Source organism: Hesperophylax consimilis, chromosome 12 (assembly GCF_061612785.1).
Source record: "Hesperophylax consimilis isolate HC1 chromosome 12, BYU_Hcon_1.0, whole genome shotgun sequence".
In the NCBI taxonomy this organism is placed as follows: domain Eukaryota; kingdom Metazoa; phylum Arthropoda; class Insecta; order Trichoptera; family Limnephilidae; genus Hesperophylax; species Hesperophylax consimilis.
The window spans coordinates 29,181,079-29,199,636 of record NC_142847.1 but is presented as its reverse complement, the minus strand read 5'-3'; the positions used below and the strand labels follow the sequence as shown (position 1 = coordinate 29,199,636).

The following is an 18,558-nucleotide window of genomic DNA, read 5'->3' as shown; positions in this document are numbered from 1 at the left end:
CCATACTAAACCAAACAACTGAAATAAAGTACCCCGGTGTAATTGTAGACCAACATATGAAATGGAACAGACACATATGTGAACTTGTTAAGCGCATTAGAAAATGTATCTATATATTCATTAGATTAAGAAATGTTCTCAAGCTAAACAACCCGAAAAAAGTCTATTACGCACTAGTTCAATCATTACTTCAGTATGGAATCATTGGGTGGGGAGGTGCATATGAAAAATTTTTAGGCTCTGTAAAAGTGGTACAAAAACTAATTATTAAAGTAATTTTGAAAAAACAACCAACATTCTCTTCAGCATCATTGTTCAAAATTTTCGAAGTACCAAAAATTGAAGACCTCTATAAAAAAGATGCAATATTACAAATATATAAAGAAACTGTAATAAAAAAAAACTTCAATTTAACTCATCCTTAAGGCATAATTTTAACATCCAAATTCCTCTATTTTCAACTCAACAAATGCACAATAATTACATTTACAAAGGCATAAGATATTTTAATAGTCTTCCCGAAGAAGTGAAAAAAATACCAGATTTTATTTCATTCAAAAAAAAGGTCAAATTTATCTTTAAAAAAAAATAATATCACCTTTCAAATGTTATAATTTCAATTCATGTTACAACCAAAATTAACGTCGCAATCCTCTTTTAAGTTTATATTTATTGTACTGTATTTATGTTAATTACTGATATAAACATGAAATAATTGTGAAATAACTCCTACGCCAAGCTCAAGAGCTAGCACTCTTCATTGGAGTAGAATTTCAATAACATATGTTTTTCACTATTACCTATTATTACCTAATTTTATGTATAATGTAACAATGTTATAAGTTAAACAATAAAAAAAATAAAAAAGTGAAAACCCGAAAAAAATGTATATAAAATTTAAAAAAAAACCTAATCTCTGGACTAATGCTTAAACAACCTATTTTGAAATAGGTTATCTAATATGTGCCTAACAAGTATACTCGTGAGAGTTCACATGTTTTTTTTTTCATGCTCTGAAAACGAGGACTTCTGCCTACCGGAACGCTCTAAACAACCGAGCGATTCAACTGCATAACGATTCTGCACTGACCATCGACATTTTAAACGTCGCTTACATACAGTTCAGCAATCATATTTTGAGGCATGTCACAAAATATTAAATAATAATAATAGTTTATTCCAAAAAGTATGTTATTGCAATAATATAAATAAAATAATAAAATACAAAAAAAAATCAGACGTTTAATGAAAAAAATAAATAGGACATAATAACAATAAATGGATAGACACAAAAAATTTAGAAAAGAAGTGAAAAAAGGTAAACATAAAAATTTATGCAAGCAGCCGTTTATCTAGGATATTTAAACATCTCCCGTCTTAAAAGGGCTATCAGGAGGGACTCCATCCAGACAACCATGGCAGTGATGATTATATTATTAGAGTGGCGTAGTTTGTGCCATAGTCGGTGGCGGCGGAGAAGCGCTTTGAAAGAGTGGACTCGTCAGGAACATTTCCGCAGTGCTGCAGTATCTCGGTAGGCAGGTCAACTGACGATAAGCATTATTGTAAGACTTCCCCCGTGAACTTTTTACGCTTACATGTACCTCAAATTTGTAATCTTTTACGTAATACATTGGTGCAAAACTGTTGTATGGAGACCATGACTAAATAAAATAAATACATAAATAATGATGTCAAGATTAGGTAGGTTTAAGATAATAGTGCTTGTGATTATAAGGTGATCGATTGTAAGACGCTCGGCTAACACAAACAGAAGAAAGGGTAAGTTATTCGGCGTACCATTATAATATTAAATACTTACTGTTTAGTCTCACCAATATCCCAAAGTCAAACCTTACTCTTACAATACACTTTGCAAAAATTCTCCCCTTGACCGGAATTGTGACTGCCCATGCCTAAAACAAGCAATCAATATCAAATATCTAGGACTAACTTTTGACACATACCTAAACTGGAAACAAAAAATCTATACAATTACAAACAAAATTCGTAAATATATTTTCTTTTTCAAACAAACACGTAATTTTCTTGACATCAAACTTTTAAAATCAGTGTATTTCTCACTTTGCCAATCACACATAGAATACGGAATTATAGCTTGGGGTGATACTTCTTCTAGTGCCCTCGACCCCATTATTATAGCACAAAAATTAATCATAAAAATAATTCTCAAACTTTCTCTTTCTACCAGCACTGATACTATCTTCAATACTATCAACGTTATGTACATAAAACAGTTCTTTGCAAGATCCATCTTGATTAATTTACACCAAAACAGCAAAACACTAAACAAATCAACTCAAACGATACACAATACCCGAGCCAAAAACAAAGAACTTCTCCAAACTCCTTTTGCTAAAACCACCTTTGGGCAAAGGAATTTTAAATACATAGCTTGCAAACTATACAATATACTACCAGGCACTATTAGACAAACAGAGTCAATTACCAAATTCAAACATGAAATAAAGAAATGGATAACTAGTATTGGGCGTTCCACTATCGCAAACATACGTAAACCAAATTACATGTAAACAATAACAACAATTCACATACAAAATAAAATAATAGAATCAATAATTTTATAAAAGCCCCTTTTTAAGTAGGTATTTAGTCCAACTAGATGCATTTATTTTCCACATACATTTATAATATTGTCGTCCCTGTATCTTCACTTTCTATTGTCTCCATGGTTTAAAGTGTATACAACTTTGTAATTTGTATTTTGGTTTATGTAAATATTCTTTAAGTATTAGAATACGTCTGTCTCGACACAAGTGTACCTTAGTGAGACAGATGTTGAAAAACACAAATATCTACCTACCTATGTAGGAAAAGTAGTAATTTTAATAGAGGTATGTTTAAAAAAAAGTGTTTGTATTTCTATGTAAAACCAAACTTTCTATCACTGCTTTCTTTCAAATGTCAACGACTGCAGTTATTTTTAAGTTTAATGTACGGATTGATTTTTGGTGAAGGTCCACACTTTAATGGATATTACGCTATATGCGAGGATACTAATATTGTAAATAGTATTTGTTGCGCTGGAGTCAGTGCACTGTTTATGAACAATTATGACGAAATATCCGCTGAAAACAAAGCGTTCTCATATTTAAAATACCTCTTATAAAACCTTACCAGACAATTTCAGATTGATTCTCAATTAATATCATCGTTATTCCTTTCGCTCGACAAATATAAGAGCCCGTACTGATAAAATTAGGCAATTTACGTAATTTTCGGTGAGACGTAGACAATTTACGTAGTCACATGTGACAACGTACATGTGTTACTGTAAACGCCTCGCCGTCAAAAAAGAAACTACTTTGCGGCTTACCAAGATTGAGCTACCGATTTAGCCCGCTAAATTTGAGTAAGGAATGTCATACATAGCGAGGATATGGACCAACTGATATACCGGGCCTTAGTTACTTACATTTTATAATTATATTTATCTTACCATGTTGCATATGAAGCACGTTCTATACTAAGCATACTGTGATACTGCGAGGGAGTAAATCAGAAAAACATATTAAAAGGATCCATTATTTCAATTTTGAAATTTTCAACATGTTGTAATAGAAAGTAGTAAAACCATGTATTTCAGAACGTAATGTATTTGAGAAATTATCATGTAAAAAGGAATTTATATTTTCCACGCCCAAAGTTAAACGATTTGATACTCATCGTGATTAAATAACACGTGAAACAGTGTAAAAAGGCTCCCTCGATAGCAGTGGGCAAATCCCGCAAAAAAGCTCAAAGTCTCGAAGGTTCAGAACTTCACTAAAAAGAAAAAAAGGTTTTGGCACGAGTTGAACTTCTTTAATTTCTTCAAGCTTTTGAAGACTACGTTATTTGGCTTGAGAAAGTATTGGTTTATAAAATAAAGTCCATGGTTAGTAGGTACATAATAATTTCTCGATCTTATTTGAAGATAGTTGAGATGTTTTTTTTTATTATTGAAGCAGATTTAATGGAAAAATTGGAAGTCTATTAGAAGATTATGTTAATGATTCCGAATCATAATCGTGATTATTTATTGTGATTTTTATAATATAAGTTGAAGACGACCACCACGGAAGAGGTTTTTTCCCTTGACCTTTGATATTGGGTTTAATTCCTGACGAAGTTAAAAAAAAATATTGTATAAAGTATGAAGTACCGATGGAATTTTCTCTTCATCGAATAGACGTAAAGTCTTTTTTTGTTGTTTGTTTTTGGGGTGTTATGCCGTGTTGCGCTAACTCCTTCTTTAGCCGACGTTTCGGACAGCGTTGCAGTGTCCATCATCAGGGCAGATCCGGTAGATCCGTCGGCTAAAGAAGGAGTTAGCGCAACACGGCATAACACCCCAAAAACAAACAACAAAAATGCTTTTGGCCGTGAGAATCTAAAAACTTACCAGACGTAAAGTCATTTTGTACTCCTTCGTATGCTGAGACGTCAACCTGCCGGCTGCCGCTGATTCAGCACCCTCCACTCACAAATGATACATATTGTTATTATACACGGAGAAAACTAACAAAAACTCTTAAAATTATTCGTAATCCGATAAAAAACGGGATTGCAGGCCTTTAACGAATGAATTGACGAATGAATTGAATTCGACCGGTCAGTGGTTGAGTGGGCATAGCGCTTGGGTCTCACCCGAGCGTTGCGTGTTCGATTCCTCGGCTGGCTAAGTCCTCCATCACAACACAAGCAGCATTTTCGGCTTTATGTGGTGGTAGTAGGAGATTTTCAAACGTTGTTGGGTTATTCGTAACCCGGGAATGTTTGTCTTTCTTTAAAAAAAAAAAAAAAAATGACAGGTTTCGCAATAAACTTTCAGTGAAACACGAATGTGTTAAAAAAACTAATATTTTCACATTTCGCCATCGCATAAACAGGGTATCGATTCTCCAATCCAGGCCGCTCGCAATCGCCGTCGAAAGTAAAACACATCGGTCGAAGTTCTTATTCTTGTGCCTCGTCGAAGGTACATACTTACATACGCCAAACGTCAAAAGTCATTCCACTTCGAGTGGAACGACTTCGTCGAGAATCGAGGTCCTAGACAAACGCAGGTGTATGAACACGTGTTTCGATTTAACGACTCAAACGATCGGTGGCAAATATTTATGTTTATCATATTATTTAATTAATACCAATCAATATCTCAAAATATTAATAACTCAACGGACACGAGCTGAACACCCGTTCACGGTTGACGTTGGCTTCATGAGAACGGGCCGTTTTTACGACTCGTTTTTGTGTAAGTCGGCTCGTATGTGGAACGAGCTATCGGCATCTGTTTTTCCTCCCTCCTATAATCCGAGCCTCTTCAAGGCCTGCATTAACAAATCCCTTCCTACAGCCCCTACCTTATTTAATTTTTTTAATTTTTTTCTTTTTTTCACATATACGGCACAACATGTGCCATTCACATACTAAATTACAGAGAATAGTACAGCAACATAAGGAATGCAACAATATAAATATATATTCCGCCTCACAACGCCGCCCAACTGGGTGGTGACATAGTTCCCCTGTCTGTACACTGCACAGGCAGGGACGCTCTTGTGAGGTGTCACATAAAAAAAAAAAAATATATATATATATGTATATATATATATTTATCCCCTCTCGTACTATGTTGATCTCGCGCGACGGTACGCCAGGTATATGTTGATCCGTTTGCATTTGTTGATCCACCCCGGATATGTTGATCCACTACCCAAGCTGGCATACATATGTAAATCCCTACAGATCAACTTGTGTCATCGAGATTTTGCTGTAAGCCACGCCCATTTTTCGGTCGCATATACATTTTACACGATTTATTTTGTTGATCTATATATTTCTGACAAACTTGACCGCTTGCATGTGTTGTAACTTGTAACCGCCAATTTCGCGCGCGTTGTGGTACTTTTTAGATTCCGTTAGAACATCCATATTCTATGAAAATGACTCTGTACTTAAAGAGGATAGACTGCCTCACGCGTATTTATATTGAAATGGAACTTTCAAAAACGTCAAATCCATGCTTAAAAAATCTTATGAACTTGATTAAACAAAAATGTAATTTTAATGCATCATTTACTACGTTTCGTGACTTAGCAGGGGTGCCCGGGTTCATGGGGTGAGATTTGTCTAAGTCATTTTATAAGAGAAATTTTGAACATTGATTGAATAAAATTTTATTTTAATGTATCTTTTACCATCTCTCCCGACGTAAGTTTCTTGTAATGATTAAGTTGAAACAAAGCGTAATATCCATAATATGTGCCTATTAAAATTGCGGTGATTAGATTGGTGAGAATTTAATTTTTCAAATTTTAAATTGAAATTGCTGAAAAATTTATTCCAATTTGTTTTTTACTAAACATGGCTAAAGTCATTTCAAGCACCGATTCCAACCAACGATGTTTTAGTATATGTTCGTCAATCAACAGGAGCCATAATGTCTGTACATCAGAGCCCTCGAGAATTATTACAATTATGTGTACCGCCGCCCCGGGAGCCAATATATTAGATAACCAATACACCTACCATTAGTCACCGCCAACGTTTTAGCGAGATAGTTGTTTATTTTTTGTATTTTTTTACATCGTCTCCACACAGGAGGCCCTAAGGAAAATCGTAACCCTCAAGACCTATGTCATCTTTGTGAATGCTGTGTTGGGGGTATTTTGAAAGAAAGGAAGGTCAGTGAGTTCTGGGAAGGAAATAGGTATGGATGGGTGGGTAGTATTCTGGGGGTCAGTGTGTTCGAGTGATAAACATAAGATTCCAACTCTCCTACTGCGTTGCAAGGCAATGCGTTGAAAGAGGATTAATCGATCCGGCCCACCACGCATTTGGTAGGCAAGCGCATCCGCCGCCAAGAACCGAACAAACCTCACCCCATAAACCCGGGCACTCCTGCTAAGTCACCAAACATATCAAACTACTTGAGGTGGCTCTCGACTAGCAATCCGTAGGTCGCGGGTTCAAATAAATTTTATTAAAATTAATTTGCACTATTTTACAATTAGTGTTTGGTTATATCTGAATAGCCAGGTACTCTCCCACCTTCCTCCTCGTCATCTCCTTTGAGGTCTCCTTTGAGGATGCCATAGTCTCACTGGCTCCAGACGGAAGTTTTTGTAAGTCTCCATATTCAAATTCGGCGGTATGATTTTTTTATGTGACACCTCTCACTAGAGCGCCCCTGTCTTTACACGTTAAATACATAGAAACTATGTCGCCAACCGGTTGGGCAGCGTTATGAGGCGGGTTAAGGTAGGGGCTGTAGGAATGAATTTATTAATGCGGGTCTTAAAGAGGCCCGGATTATATTGATAGCTCGTTCCACATGCGAGCCGACTTACGATAAAACGAGTCGGAGAAACGACCCGTTCATATATGTATAGATAACATCAACTTAACTGTGAACGTGTATTCCGCTCGGTCCGTCGAGTATCAAGCACGTGCACGGTGCACCGGGGATCAATGCTGCTAGCTCAACAGGCTCTAATAAAATATCTGTAGAATAGACACAGCATACGCACATTTCGTCATACATGATTTTATCGCACATATGCCTCAGGGATCTCATTTCTACAGTATTCTGTCTACTTTCAGCCTTCTTCTGCCAATTCCATGCCTCATTTCCATATATTAGGGTAGGTACCAGCACTCCATTGTGGACTGCTAGCTTCGCTTCTTTGGACAGTTTTTAGTAAGCTCCAACCGCGTCCAATCATCCATTAATTATCCATTATAACCAAGAACCCGGCCTCCCCTACTAAGTCACGAAGCGTAATCAGGAGAGATGGTAAAAGATACAAGTTCAAAATTTTCTACATAACATTATTCCTTTTGCCGCCATTTTGGATTTTTATGGTCGAAAGGTATCCCTCAACCAGTTTCTTTCGATCCGGCCCGCCACGCAGTAGATGGGCAAACGCATCCGCCGCCAGGACTTAGACAAACCTCACCCTATGAACCCGTGTACCCCTGCTAAGTTATGATTTTTTTATGGATTTCTTTTTGCGAAATATTCGTTTCAATCTAAATACGCAGACATTTCTTATAAACAATTCAAGAAACACACGTCATTTTGATTTGAAACGGTACCATCTCACAGTCATTTCATGCGATATTCGACTCTAGAGACTAATACTTTGAGTTCAATATCACAAAAGATTACGGAATCACATAAAACCTTGTGATGAACAGTCCACCGATTGCCCCCTTGATTGGTTCATTTAGTAAAACCATATATAGGGACACAGATCAACTTTGTCTAATAACTTCTTACCTGGATCAACATACTACTGGAATAGATCAATATATATGAGATCAACAAAATCTTTTGAACTTGATTAAACAAAAATGTAACTTAAATGCATCATTTACTACGTTTCGTGACTTAGCAGGGGTGCCCGGGTTCATGGGGTGAGATTTGTCTAAGTCATTTTATAAGAGAAATTTTGAACATTGATTGAATAAAATTTTATTTTAATGTATCTTTTACCATCTCTCCCGACGTAAGTTTCTTGTAATGATTAAGTTGAAACAAAGCGTAATATCCATAATATGTGCCTATTAAAATTGCGGTGATTAGATTGGTGAGAATTTAATTTTTCAAATTTTAAATTGAAATTGCTGAAAAATTTATTCTTTTTATTTTTTACTAAACATGGCTAAAGTCATTTCAAGCACCGATTCCAACCAACGATGTTTTAGTATATGTTCGTCAATCAACAGGGGCCATAATGTCTGTACATCAGAGCCCTCGAGAATTATTACAATTATGTGTACCGCCGCCCCGGGAGCCAATATATTAGATAACCAATACACCTACCATTAGTCACCGCCAACGTTTTAGCGAGATAGTTGTTTATTTTTTGTATTTTTTTACATCGTCTCCACACAGGAGGCCCTAAGGAAAATCGTAACCCTCAAGGCCTATGTCATCTTTGTGAATGCTGTGTTGGGGGAAACTATGTCGCCAACCGGTTGGGCAGCGTTATGAGGCGGGTTAAGGTAGGGGCTGTAGGAATGAATTTATTAATGCGGGTCTTAAAAGGCCCGGATTATATTGATAGCTCGTTCCACATGCGAGCCGACTTACGATAAAACGAGTCGGAGAAACGACCCGTTCATATATGTATAGATAACATCAACTTAACTGTGAACGTGTATTCCGCTCGGTCCGTCGAGTATCAAGCACGTGCACGGTGCACCGGGGATCAATGCTGCTAGCTCAACAGGCTCTAATAAAATATCTGTAGAATAGACACAGCATACGCACATTTCGTCATACATGATTTTATCGCACATATGCCTCAGGGATCTCATTTCTACAGTATTCTGTCTACTTTCAGCCTTCTTCTGCCAATTCCATGCCTCATTTCCATATATTAGGGTAGGTACCAGCACTCCATTGTGGACTGCTAGCTTCGCTTCTTTGGACAGTTTTTAGTAAGCTCCAACCGCGTCCAATCATCCATTAATTATCCATTATAACCAAGAACCCGGCCTCCCCTACTAAGTCACGAAGCGTAATCAGGAGAGATGGTAAAAGATACAAGTTCAAAATTTTCTACATAACATTATTCCTTTTGCCGCCATTTTAGATTTTTATGGTCGAAAGGTATCCCTCAACCAGTTTCTTTCGATCCGGCCCGCCACGCAGTAGATGGGCAAACGCATCCGCCGCCAGGACTTAGACAAACCTCACCCTATGAACCCGTGTACCCCTGCTAAGTTATGATTTTTTTATGGATTTGTTTTTGCGAAATATTCGTTTCAATCTAAATACGCAGACATTTCTTATAAACAATTCAAGAAACACACGTCATTTTGATTTGAAACGGTACCATCTCACAGTCATTTCATGCGATATTCGACTCTAGAGACTAATACTTTGAGTTCAATATCACAAAAGATTACGGAATCACATAAAACCTTGTGATGAACAGTCCACCGATTGCCCCCTTGATTGGTTCATTTAGTAAAACCATATATAGGGACACAGATCAACTTTGTCTAATAACTTCTTACCTGGATCAACATACTACTGGAATAGATCAATATATATGAGATCAACAAAATCTTTTGAACTTGATTAAACAAAAATGTAACTTAAATGCATCATTTACTACGTTTCGTGACTTAGCAGGGGTGCCCGGGTTCATGGGGTGAGATTTGTCTAAGTCATTTTATAAGAGAAATTTTGAACATTGATTGAATAAAATTTTATTTTAATGTATCTTTTACCATCTCTCCCGACGTAAGTTTCTTGTAATGATTAAGTTGAAACAAAGCGTAATATCCATAATATGTGCCTATTAAAATTGCGGTGATTAGATTGGTGAGAATTTAATTTTTCAAATTTTAAATTGAAATTGCTGAAAAATTTATTCCATTTTGTTTTTTACTAAACATGGCTAAAGTCATTTCAAGCACCGATTCCAACCAACGATGTTTTAGTATATGTTCGTCAATCAACAGGAGCCATAATGTCTGTACATCAGAGCCCTCGAGAATTATTACAATTATGTGTACCGCCGCCCCGGGAGCCAATATATTAGATAACCAATACACCTACCATTAGTCACCGCCAACGTTTTAGCGAGATAGTTGTTTATTTTTTGTATTTTTTTACATCGTCTCCACACAGGAGGCCCTAAGGAAAATCGTAACCCTCAAGGCCTATGTCATCTTTGTGAATGCTGTGTTGGGGGTATTTTGAAAGAAAGGAAGGTCAGTGAGTTCTGGGAAGGAAATAGGTATGGATGGGTGGGTAGTATTCTGGGGGTCAGTGTGTTCGAGTGATAAACATAAGATTCCAACTCTCCTACTGCGTTGCAAGGCGATGCGTTGAAAGAGGATTAATCGATCCGGCCCACCACGCATTTGGTAGGCAAGCGCATCCGCCGCCAAGAACCGAACAAACCTCACCCCATAAACCCGGGCACTCCTGCTAAGTCACCAAACATATCAAACTACTTGAGGTGGCTCTCGACTAGCAATCCGTAGGTCGCGGGTCCAAATAAATTTTATTAAAATTAATTTGCACTATTTTACAATTAGTGTTTGGTTATATCTGAATAGTTAGGTACTCTCCCACCTTCCTCCTCGTCATCTCCTTTGAGGTCTCCTTTGAGGATGCCATAGTCTCACTGGCTCCAGACGGAAGTTTTTGTAAGTCTCCATATTCAAATTCGGCGGTATGATTTTTTTATGTGACACCTCTCACTAGAGCGCCCCTGTCTTTACACGTTAAATACATAGAAACTATGTCGCCAACCGGTTGGGCAGCGTTATGAGGCGGGTTAAGGTAGGGGCTGTAGGAATGAATTTATTAATGCGGGTCTTAAAAGGCCCGGATTATATTGATAGCTCGTTCCACATGCGAGCCGACTTACGATAAAACGAGTCGGAGAAACGACCCGTTCATATATGTATAGATAACATCAACTTAACTGTGAACGTGTATTCCGCTCGGTCCGTCGAGTATCAAGCACGTGCACGAGGCACCGGGGATCAATGCTGCTAGCTCCTTTTAACAGGCTCTAATAAAATATCTGTAGAATAGACACAGCATACGCACATTTCGTCATACATAATTTTATCGCATATATGCCTCAGGGATCTCATTTCTACAGTATTCTGTCTACTTTCAGCCTTCTTCTGCCAATTCCATGCCTCATTTCCATATATTAGGGTAGGTACCAGCACTCCATTGTGGACTGCTAGCTTCGCTTCTTTGGACAGTTTTTAGTTAGCTCCAACCGCGTCCAATCATCCATTAATTACCCATTATAACAAAGAACCCGTCCTCCCCTACTAAGTCACGAAGCGTAATCAGGAGAGATGGTAAAAGATACAAGTTCAAAATTTTTCTACATAACATTATTCCTTTTGCCGCCATTTTGGATTTTTATGGTCGAAAGGTATCCCTCAACCAGTTTCTTTCGATCCGGCCCGCCACGCAGTAGATGGGCAAACGCATCCGCCGCCAGGACTTAGACAAACCTCACCCTATGAACCCGTGTACCCCTGCTAAGTTATGATTTTTTTATGGATTTGTTTTTGTGAAATTTTCGTTTCAATCTAAATACGCATACATTTCTTATAAACAATTCAAGAAACACACGTCATTTTGATTTGAAACGGTACCATCTCACAGTCATTTCATGCGATATTCGACTCTAGAGACTAATACTTTGAGTTCAATATCACAAAAGATTACGGAATCACATTAAACCTTGTGATGAACAGTCCACCGATTGCCCCCTTGATTGGTTCATTTAGTAAAACCATATATAGGGACACAGATCAACTTTGTCTAATAACTTCTTACCTGGATCAACATACTACGGGAATAGATCAATATATATGAGATCAACAAAATCTTTTGAACTTGATTAAACAAAAATGTAACTTTAATGCATCATTTACTACGTTTCGTGACTTAGCAGGGGTGCCCGGGTTCATGGGGTGAGATTTGTCTAAGTCATTTTATAAGAGAAATTTTGGACATTGATTGAATAAAATTTTATTTTAATGTATCTTTTACCATCTCTCCCGACGTAAGTTTCTTGTAATGATTAAGTTGAAACAAAGCGTAATATCCATAATATGTGCCTATTACAATTGCGGTGATAAGATTGGTGAGAATTTAATTTTTCAAATTTTAAATTGAAATTGCTGAAAAATTTATTCCAATTTGTTTTTTACTAAACATGGCTAAAGTCATTTCAAGCACCGATTCCAACCAACGATGTTTTAGTATATGTTCGTCAATCAACAGGAGCCATAATGTCTGTACATCAGAGCCCTCGAGAATTATTACAGATAATATAACAGATTACAGTGTCACACACACGTCATTTTTCGCTCTCTTAAAATAATTGCTTTCCTACAGTTAAAACATCAAATTGTATCATTGAACCTCGCAAAATTTTTCAGTGAACTCACATAAAATTGACTCTTATATAATCTCTACAGTGTTGATGTTAATTTGCTGTGAAACCAATATTATAAAGTCCAGTAAGGTGCAGTTCCGCGTAGCCATATTTAATACTACCTACTAGAGGCAGTGCAGTGCCGTGCGTGCTCTGACAGACATACATACTCAGCTATATATCCACTTCATCGCCGGTGCCCGACAATCCAGAGGTGCCCAACCTTTTCAACATGAACTGTTCTAAGTGCCAACTAACTATTACCGACGGCATCACGTGTTACTCCTGCAGTAAGCAGTTTCATTACGAATGCGGAGGAACATCTGAAACTACATTCAGAAAGGCTAATAACGAGAAAAGAAGAAGCTGGCGCTGCACTGCATGCAAAACTTCACTCCAATCATCCGCTACGTCAACCAACCCAATAGAAGATGTAATGGTAGAAATAAAAAAAATATCTTCTGAACTTGCCTCTCTCAAAACACTTAATAAGCAAGTCAAGGAAGACATGTCAGAACTGAAAAAATCTGTGGACTTCAACAACTCAAAATTGGATGACTTTTCCAATAGATTCCAAGCTTTCGAACAGTCAATGAGCAAAGTAGACTTTTTGGAACAAGAAGTTTCCTCCCTTAAATCGACCATCAAACAAATACAAGAAGATTCCAACAAAAGGGAGCAATGGATGAGACTACAGAATGTCGAAATAAAAGGAATACCTCAAGATAACAATGAAAACATTCCAAACATTCTATCAGAGATGGCAAACAAACTTGGCTTACACAACTTTAAAACTAACGAAATTGAGTTCGCCACCAGAGTCTCGGCGAAAGACCCACTTCATTCCAAATTAATCAAACCAATAATTGTTAAATTTACCACCCGCTCGCGTAAAAATGAATTCATCACCGAAATTCGACGAAGGAAAGGAATAAGCACGAAGGACCTGAATTACCCTGGTGACGATAGAAAAATCTATGTCAACGACCATCTGACTAGTTCTAACAAAAACCTCCTTTTTCGGGCCAAGGGTATTGCCAAGGAGAAGGGATTCCAGTTCACGTGGATAAAAAACACCAGGATATTTGTGAGAAAAAATCCCACTTCGCCTCCCATACCAATTTTCAAGGAAGAGGACCTAAAGAAAATAGCCTGAGTCGATCTGCATTCTCTTCGCGTCGTAAAATGGATTTTTCATATACTCATGTGTCTCCCCATACATTTCCCCCCTCCTTTTATCCACTCCTATTACACTCACCCTCCCTCTACCATTTCACCCTCTCCCACAAACTTTCTAATTCTTTTCTAAATCAGTCAACACTTCTCAAGAACCAACCTGGAATACATTTTACCGCATGTTGGCGACCCCCTGCACTCCCGACAATCAGACCTACTCGACGGACAATCGCGGTCTCACACACACTAATTATATTCTCCGCCGTGGTAAGCAAATTACCGTATACTCATTTGTCAACAAATATTTCACTCAAATATAAACTGAATAGTATTATTAACCGCTCTTACCTCAAATATGGATATCTACCTCCATCTAATTATATCAACATCAGAATAATATTATCACTAGCCGAGCCAGAGATGCGTATTACAAGATTTTTATACCATTATTATTTTAAACTACTTTATGCACCCATACCAAGAAATTATTGTGTTAGATGTACTTACTTTGTAAAACTGCATGACCACTATAACCGAACTCACTTATTGAAGTTATCATTTATATGTATAACTTACCGCCTACTCACTAATATTTATTCGAATACTCCCCATGTCTTTAGCAATATATCACCAGAACTGTAGAGGTCTTCGTACCAAGACTACGACGATCCTTCAAAATACCTTTTCAAACGATTACGATTTAATTGCCCTCACAGAATCATGGCTCACCAAAGGTATCAGAGACGAAGAACTTTTCGATCCTCGATACTATGTATATCGTAGAGACCGCGATTACGCTTCCACCGGTCAGCGTCTTGGCGGTGGTGTAGTGATAGCTATTAAACAGGAGCTGATCAGCGTCGCCAGACCAGAATGGACTTCTTGTGCTGAAGACATTTGGGTCACCATTCGCACCAATACTACACCTCACAGTTTGGTCCATATATGTTGCGTGTACATCCCCGGAGGGACTCAACATCAATATTTAATCGAAAATTTCCTAAACATGTTATCAGACGTAGTATCAAATAACCCCAATGATTCTTTTATTATCTTAGGTGACTTTAATCTTCCTGAAATTTCATGGATCCAAACTACGCCATCTGCTCACTATGCAGCTAGTAATTACTCTACTCACGTTTGTAATTACTTCGTAGACTGTATGCATTTTCTGAACCTCTCTCAATATAACGGTGAACTAAACTCAAGCGGCCATATCCTAGATCTGATTCTGTCAAATCTACTAATCTCCGTCGAATCTAATGACGACCCGCTAGTTCCCGAAGATGAACATCATAAAGCTCTATCCATTAGTGTGCCATTTCAGGAAACTCCTTCATTGACAAATGCGAAAAGAAAAGTTTTTCTATATAATCGTGGAGACTACGATTCAATTAATTTCGCCCTTGAACAAGCTGACTGGGCTTCCATTTTTTCTACCTCTCAAATAGAACCAGCGCTTGACGGTTTCTATACGTTTTTGAAATACCTCATAAATCTTCATATTCCTCATAAACTTTCGTGGAACTCGAAATATCCTCCTTGGTACAGTGCTGCCCTTATTAAGGTAACTAAGGAAAAATCAAAATACTTTAGCAAATATAAAGAACACAAGAACCAGGCTGACTATGACGCATTTTCCCTGCTTCGTAAACGGCACAAAGACTTATGTCGGAAAAGCAAAGCCCGTTTCTTGAGTAATATTGAAAACAATATTTCCTCAAACCCTAAAAACTTCTGGAGCCACGTCAAATCTTCTAACGCATCCCAAGGTGTCCCAAAATGTATGTATTTTGGAGAGCTGAAAGCCAATAATGGAACGGAAATTGCAAATTTATTTTCAAAATATTTCAGTTCAGTTTTCAGTAAACCCTCCGATCCACTTACCCTTGATCCAACTGACGTCGGGAACCATACATCCAATATAAGCAATATTGAGGTGACACGAGAAATCGTCTTAAAATACCTTAAGGAAATTGATATTCGCAAAGGTGCCGGTCCTGACGAAATACCTTCAATCTTTATCAAACAATGTGCACACAATCTAGCCTTACCCCTTTCTTTAATTTTCAATCGTTCCCTAACCGATTGCACTGTCCCTGTTATATGGAAATCTGCTTATGTGTCTCCTATTTTCAAAAATGGCAAACAAACAGACGTTAAAAACTACAGGCCAATCTCCAAACTTTGTATATTTAACAAAAATTTTGAAAAAATAGTCTATGACCAACTATATTCTGCTCTTAAGCCCAGCCTGAATACGACCCAACACGGTTTCATTAGTGGTAAATCTACAACCACAAATCTTTTAACCTTCACAGAGTACCTGCAGGATAATTTGGATAACAGAATACAAGTGGACACTGTCTATACCGACTATAGTAAGGCGTTTGACAAGGTCGATCATTCAACCTTGTTGAACAAGCTTTTAAAGATTGGTATTCACGGCAATCTTTATCGTTGGCTCTCTTCTTATATCTCCAACCGTAGTCAAATAGTAGTGGTTGCTGGATTTAAATCCGACTCTGTTGCTGTAACATCGGGAGTTCCTCGAGGCAGCCTGTTAGGACCGTTACTATTTAATATCTATATCAATGATATTGGTCACTGCTTTTTACACTCGCAGACCATCCTATATGCAGATGACATGAAAATCTTCTCACCTATAAAATCAATCGAAGACTGTCACAAGTTGCAAAAGGATTTACAACGTTTAAACGCGTATGTTAATGCCCATTGTCTGGAATTAAATATATCCAAATGCTTCATCGTACGCTTTACTAGAAACAAAAACATATTTATACACGAATACTCAATTAATCATCAACCTTTATCTACCAAATCAGAAATTAAGGACCTTGGGGTTATACTTGATAGTAAACTGAATTTCAATAAACATATTGACCACGTAGTCACTAACGCATCTTCTATGCTGGGTTTCATAATCCGTTCCTGTAAACAATTCAAAGACATTGCTACTTTCAAAACACTGTATTTCTCATACGCTCGTAGTATCCTTGAATACGCATCACAAGTGTGGAACCCAGGCTATGCAATACATAAAAATAGAATTGAAAGTGTTCAAAATAGATTTTTAAGGTACCTTAATTTCCACTCTTTTCGATCTCATATCAGTAATGAAGACTCTGCAAAGTTCTTCAATATACAGACGTTAACTTTCCGAAGAAATGTAGCAGATTTGGTAATGTTATTCAAAATTACACACAATTTAATCGATAGTCCTGATCTTCTTCAACGCCTATTATTCCATGTTCCCAATCGCAACAGCAGACAGTCGCTTACTTTTAATCTCCCTCATTGTAAGACAAATTCCAAACAAAACTCATTTATCTACAGATCCACACACTTTTTTAACTTAAATTATAACCATATTGACATATTTAACTCGACTTTACGCGACATAAAACAAAAACTCAATAATCAACAAAACTCAAACTAGTTCAATTCCTATATATTCCCGTCCTTTGCCTCTTAATCCTTATCCTATATTTCCCCCTCCTCCCCCCCCACCCTCCTTTATTTTAATATTTTTAATATTTCCTAACTAAACAAGAAATTAATTTAAGAGAACATCTCTATGCCATTGTACACCATTGTAACACCATTAACTATTCATCAGTGGAAAGTTCATAATTGGCATAATTAATAATATTATTGTATCATTATATAATTACAGATTTGCTGTCAACTTTTCCAAATAAATAAATAAATAAATAAATTACAATTATGTGTACCGCCGCCCCGGGAGCCAATATATTAGATAACCAATACACCTACCATTAGTCACCGCCAACGTTTTAGCGAGATAGTTGTTTATTTTTTGTATTTTTTTACATCGTCTCCACACAGGAGGCCCTAAGGAAAATCGTAACCCTCAAGACCTATGTCATCTTTGTGAATGCTGTGTTGGGGGTATTTTGAAAGAAAGGAAGGTCAGTGAGTTCTGGGAAGGAAATAGGTATGGATGGGTGGGTAGTATTCTGGGGGTCAGTGTGTTCGAGTGATAAACATAAGATTCCAACTCTCCTACTGCGTTGCAAGGCGATGCGTTGAAAGAGGATTAATCGATCCGGCCCACCACGCATTTGGTAGGCAAGCGCATCCGCCGCCAAGAACCGAACAAACCTCACCCCATAAACCCGGGCACTCCTGCTAAGTCACCAAACATATCAAACTACTTGAGGTGGCTCTCGACTAGCAATCCGTAGGTCGCGGGTTCAAATAAATTTTATTAAAATTAATTTGCACTATTTTACAATTAGTGTTTGGTTATATCTGAATAGCCAGGTACTCTCCCACCTTCCTCCTCGTCATCTCCTTTGAGGTCTCCTTTGAGGATGCCATAGTCTCACTGGCTCCAGACGGAAGTTTTTGTAAGTCTCCATATTCAAATTCG

General features: G+C 37.4%; 1 protein-coding gene across 1 annotated transcript; it reads left to right on the top strand.

Annotated features, from left to right (window-relative positions):
• Nucleotides 1–13,473: 13,473 nt before the first annotated feature.
• LOC149419452 (uncharacterized) lies at nt 13,474–14,121 on the top strand. Its single transcript, XM_089637590.1, has one exon. It carries the CDS (start codon nt 13,474–13,476, stop codon nt 14,119–14,121), a length of 648 nt encoding a protein of 215 aa, XP_089493716.1.
• The last annotated feature ends 4,437 nt before the right edge of the window (nt 14,122–18,558 follow it).

What these genes read in the sequence shown, in the direction of transcription:
- LOC149419452 (XM_089637590.1), top strand. Translation starts at nt 13,474, where the DNA reads ATGTCAGAACTGAAAAAATCTGTGGACTTCAACAACTCAAAATTGGAT.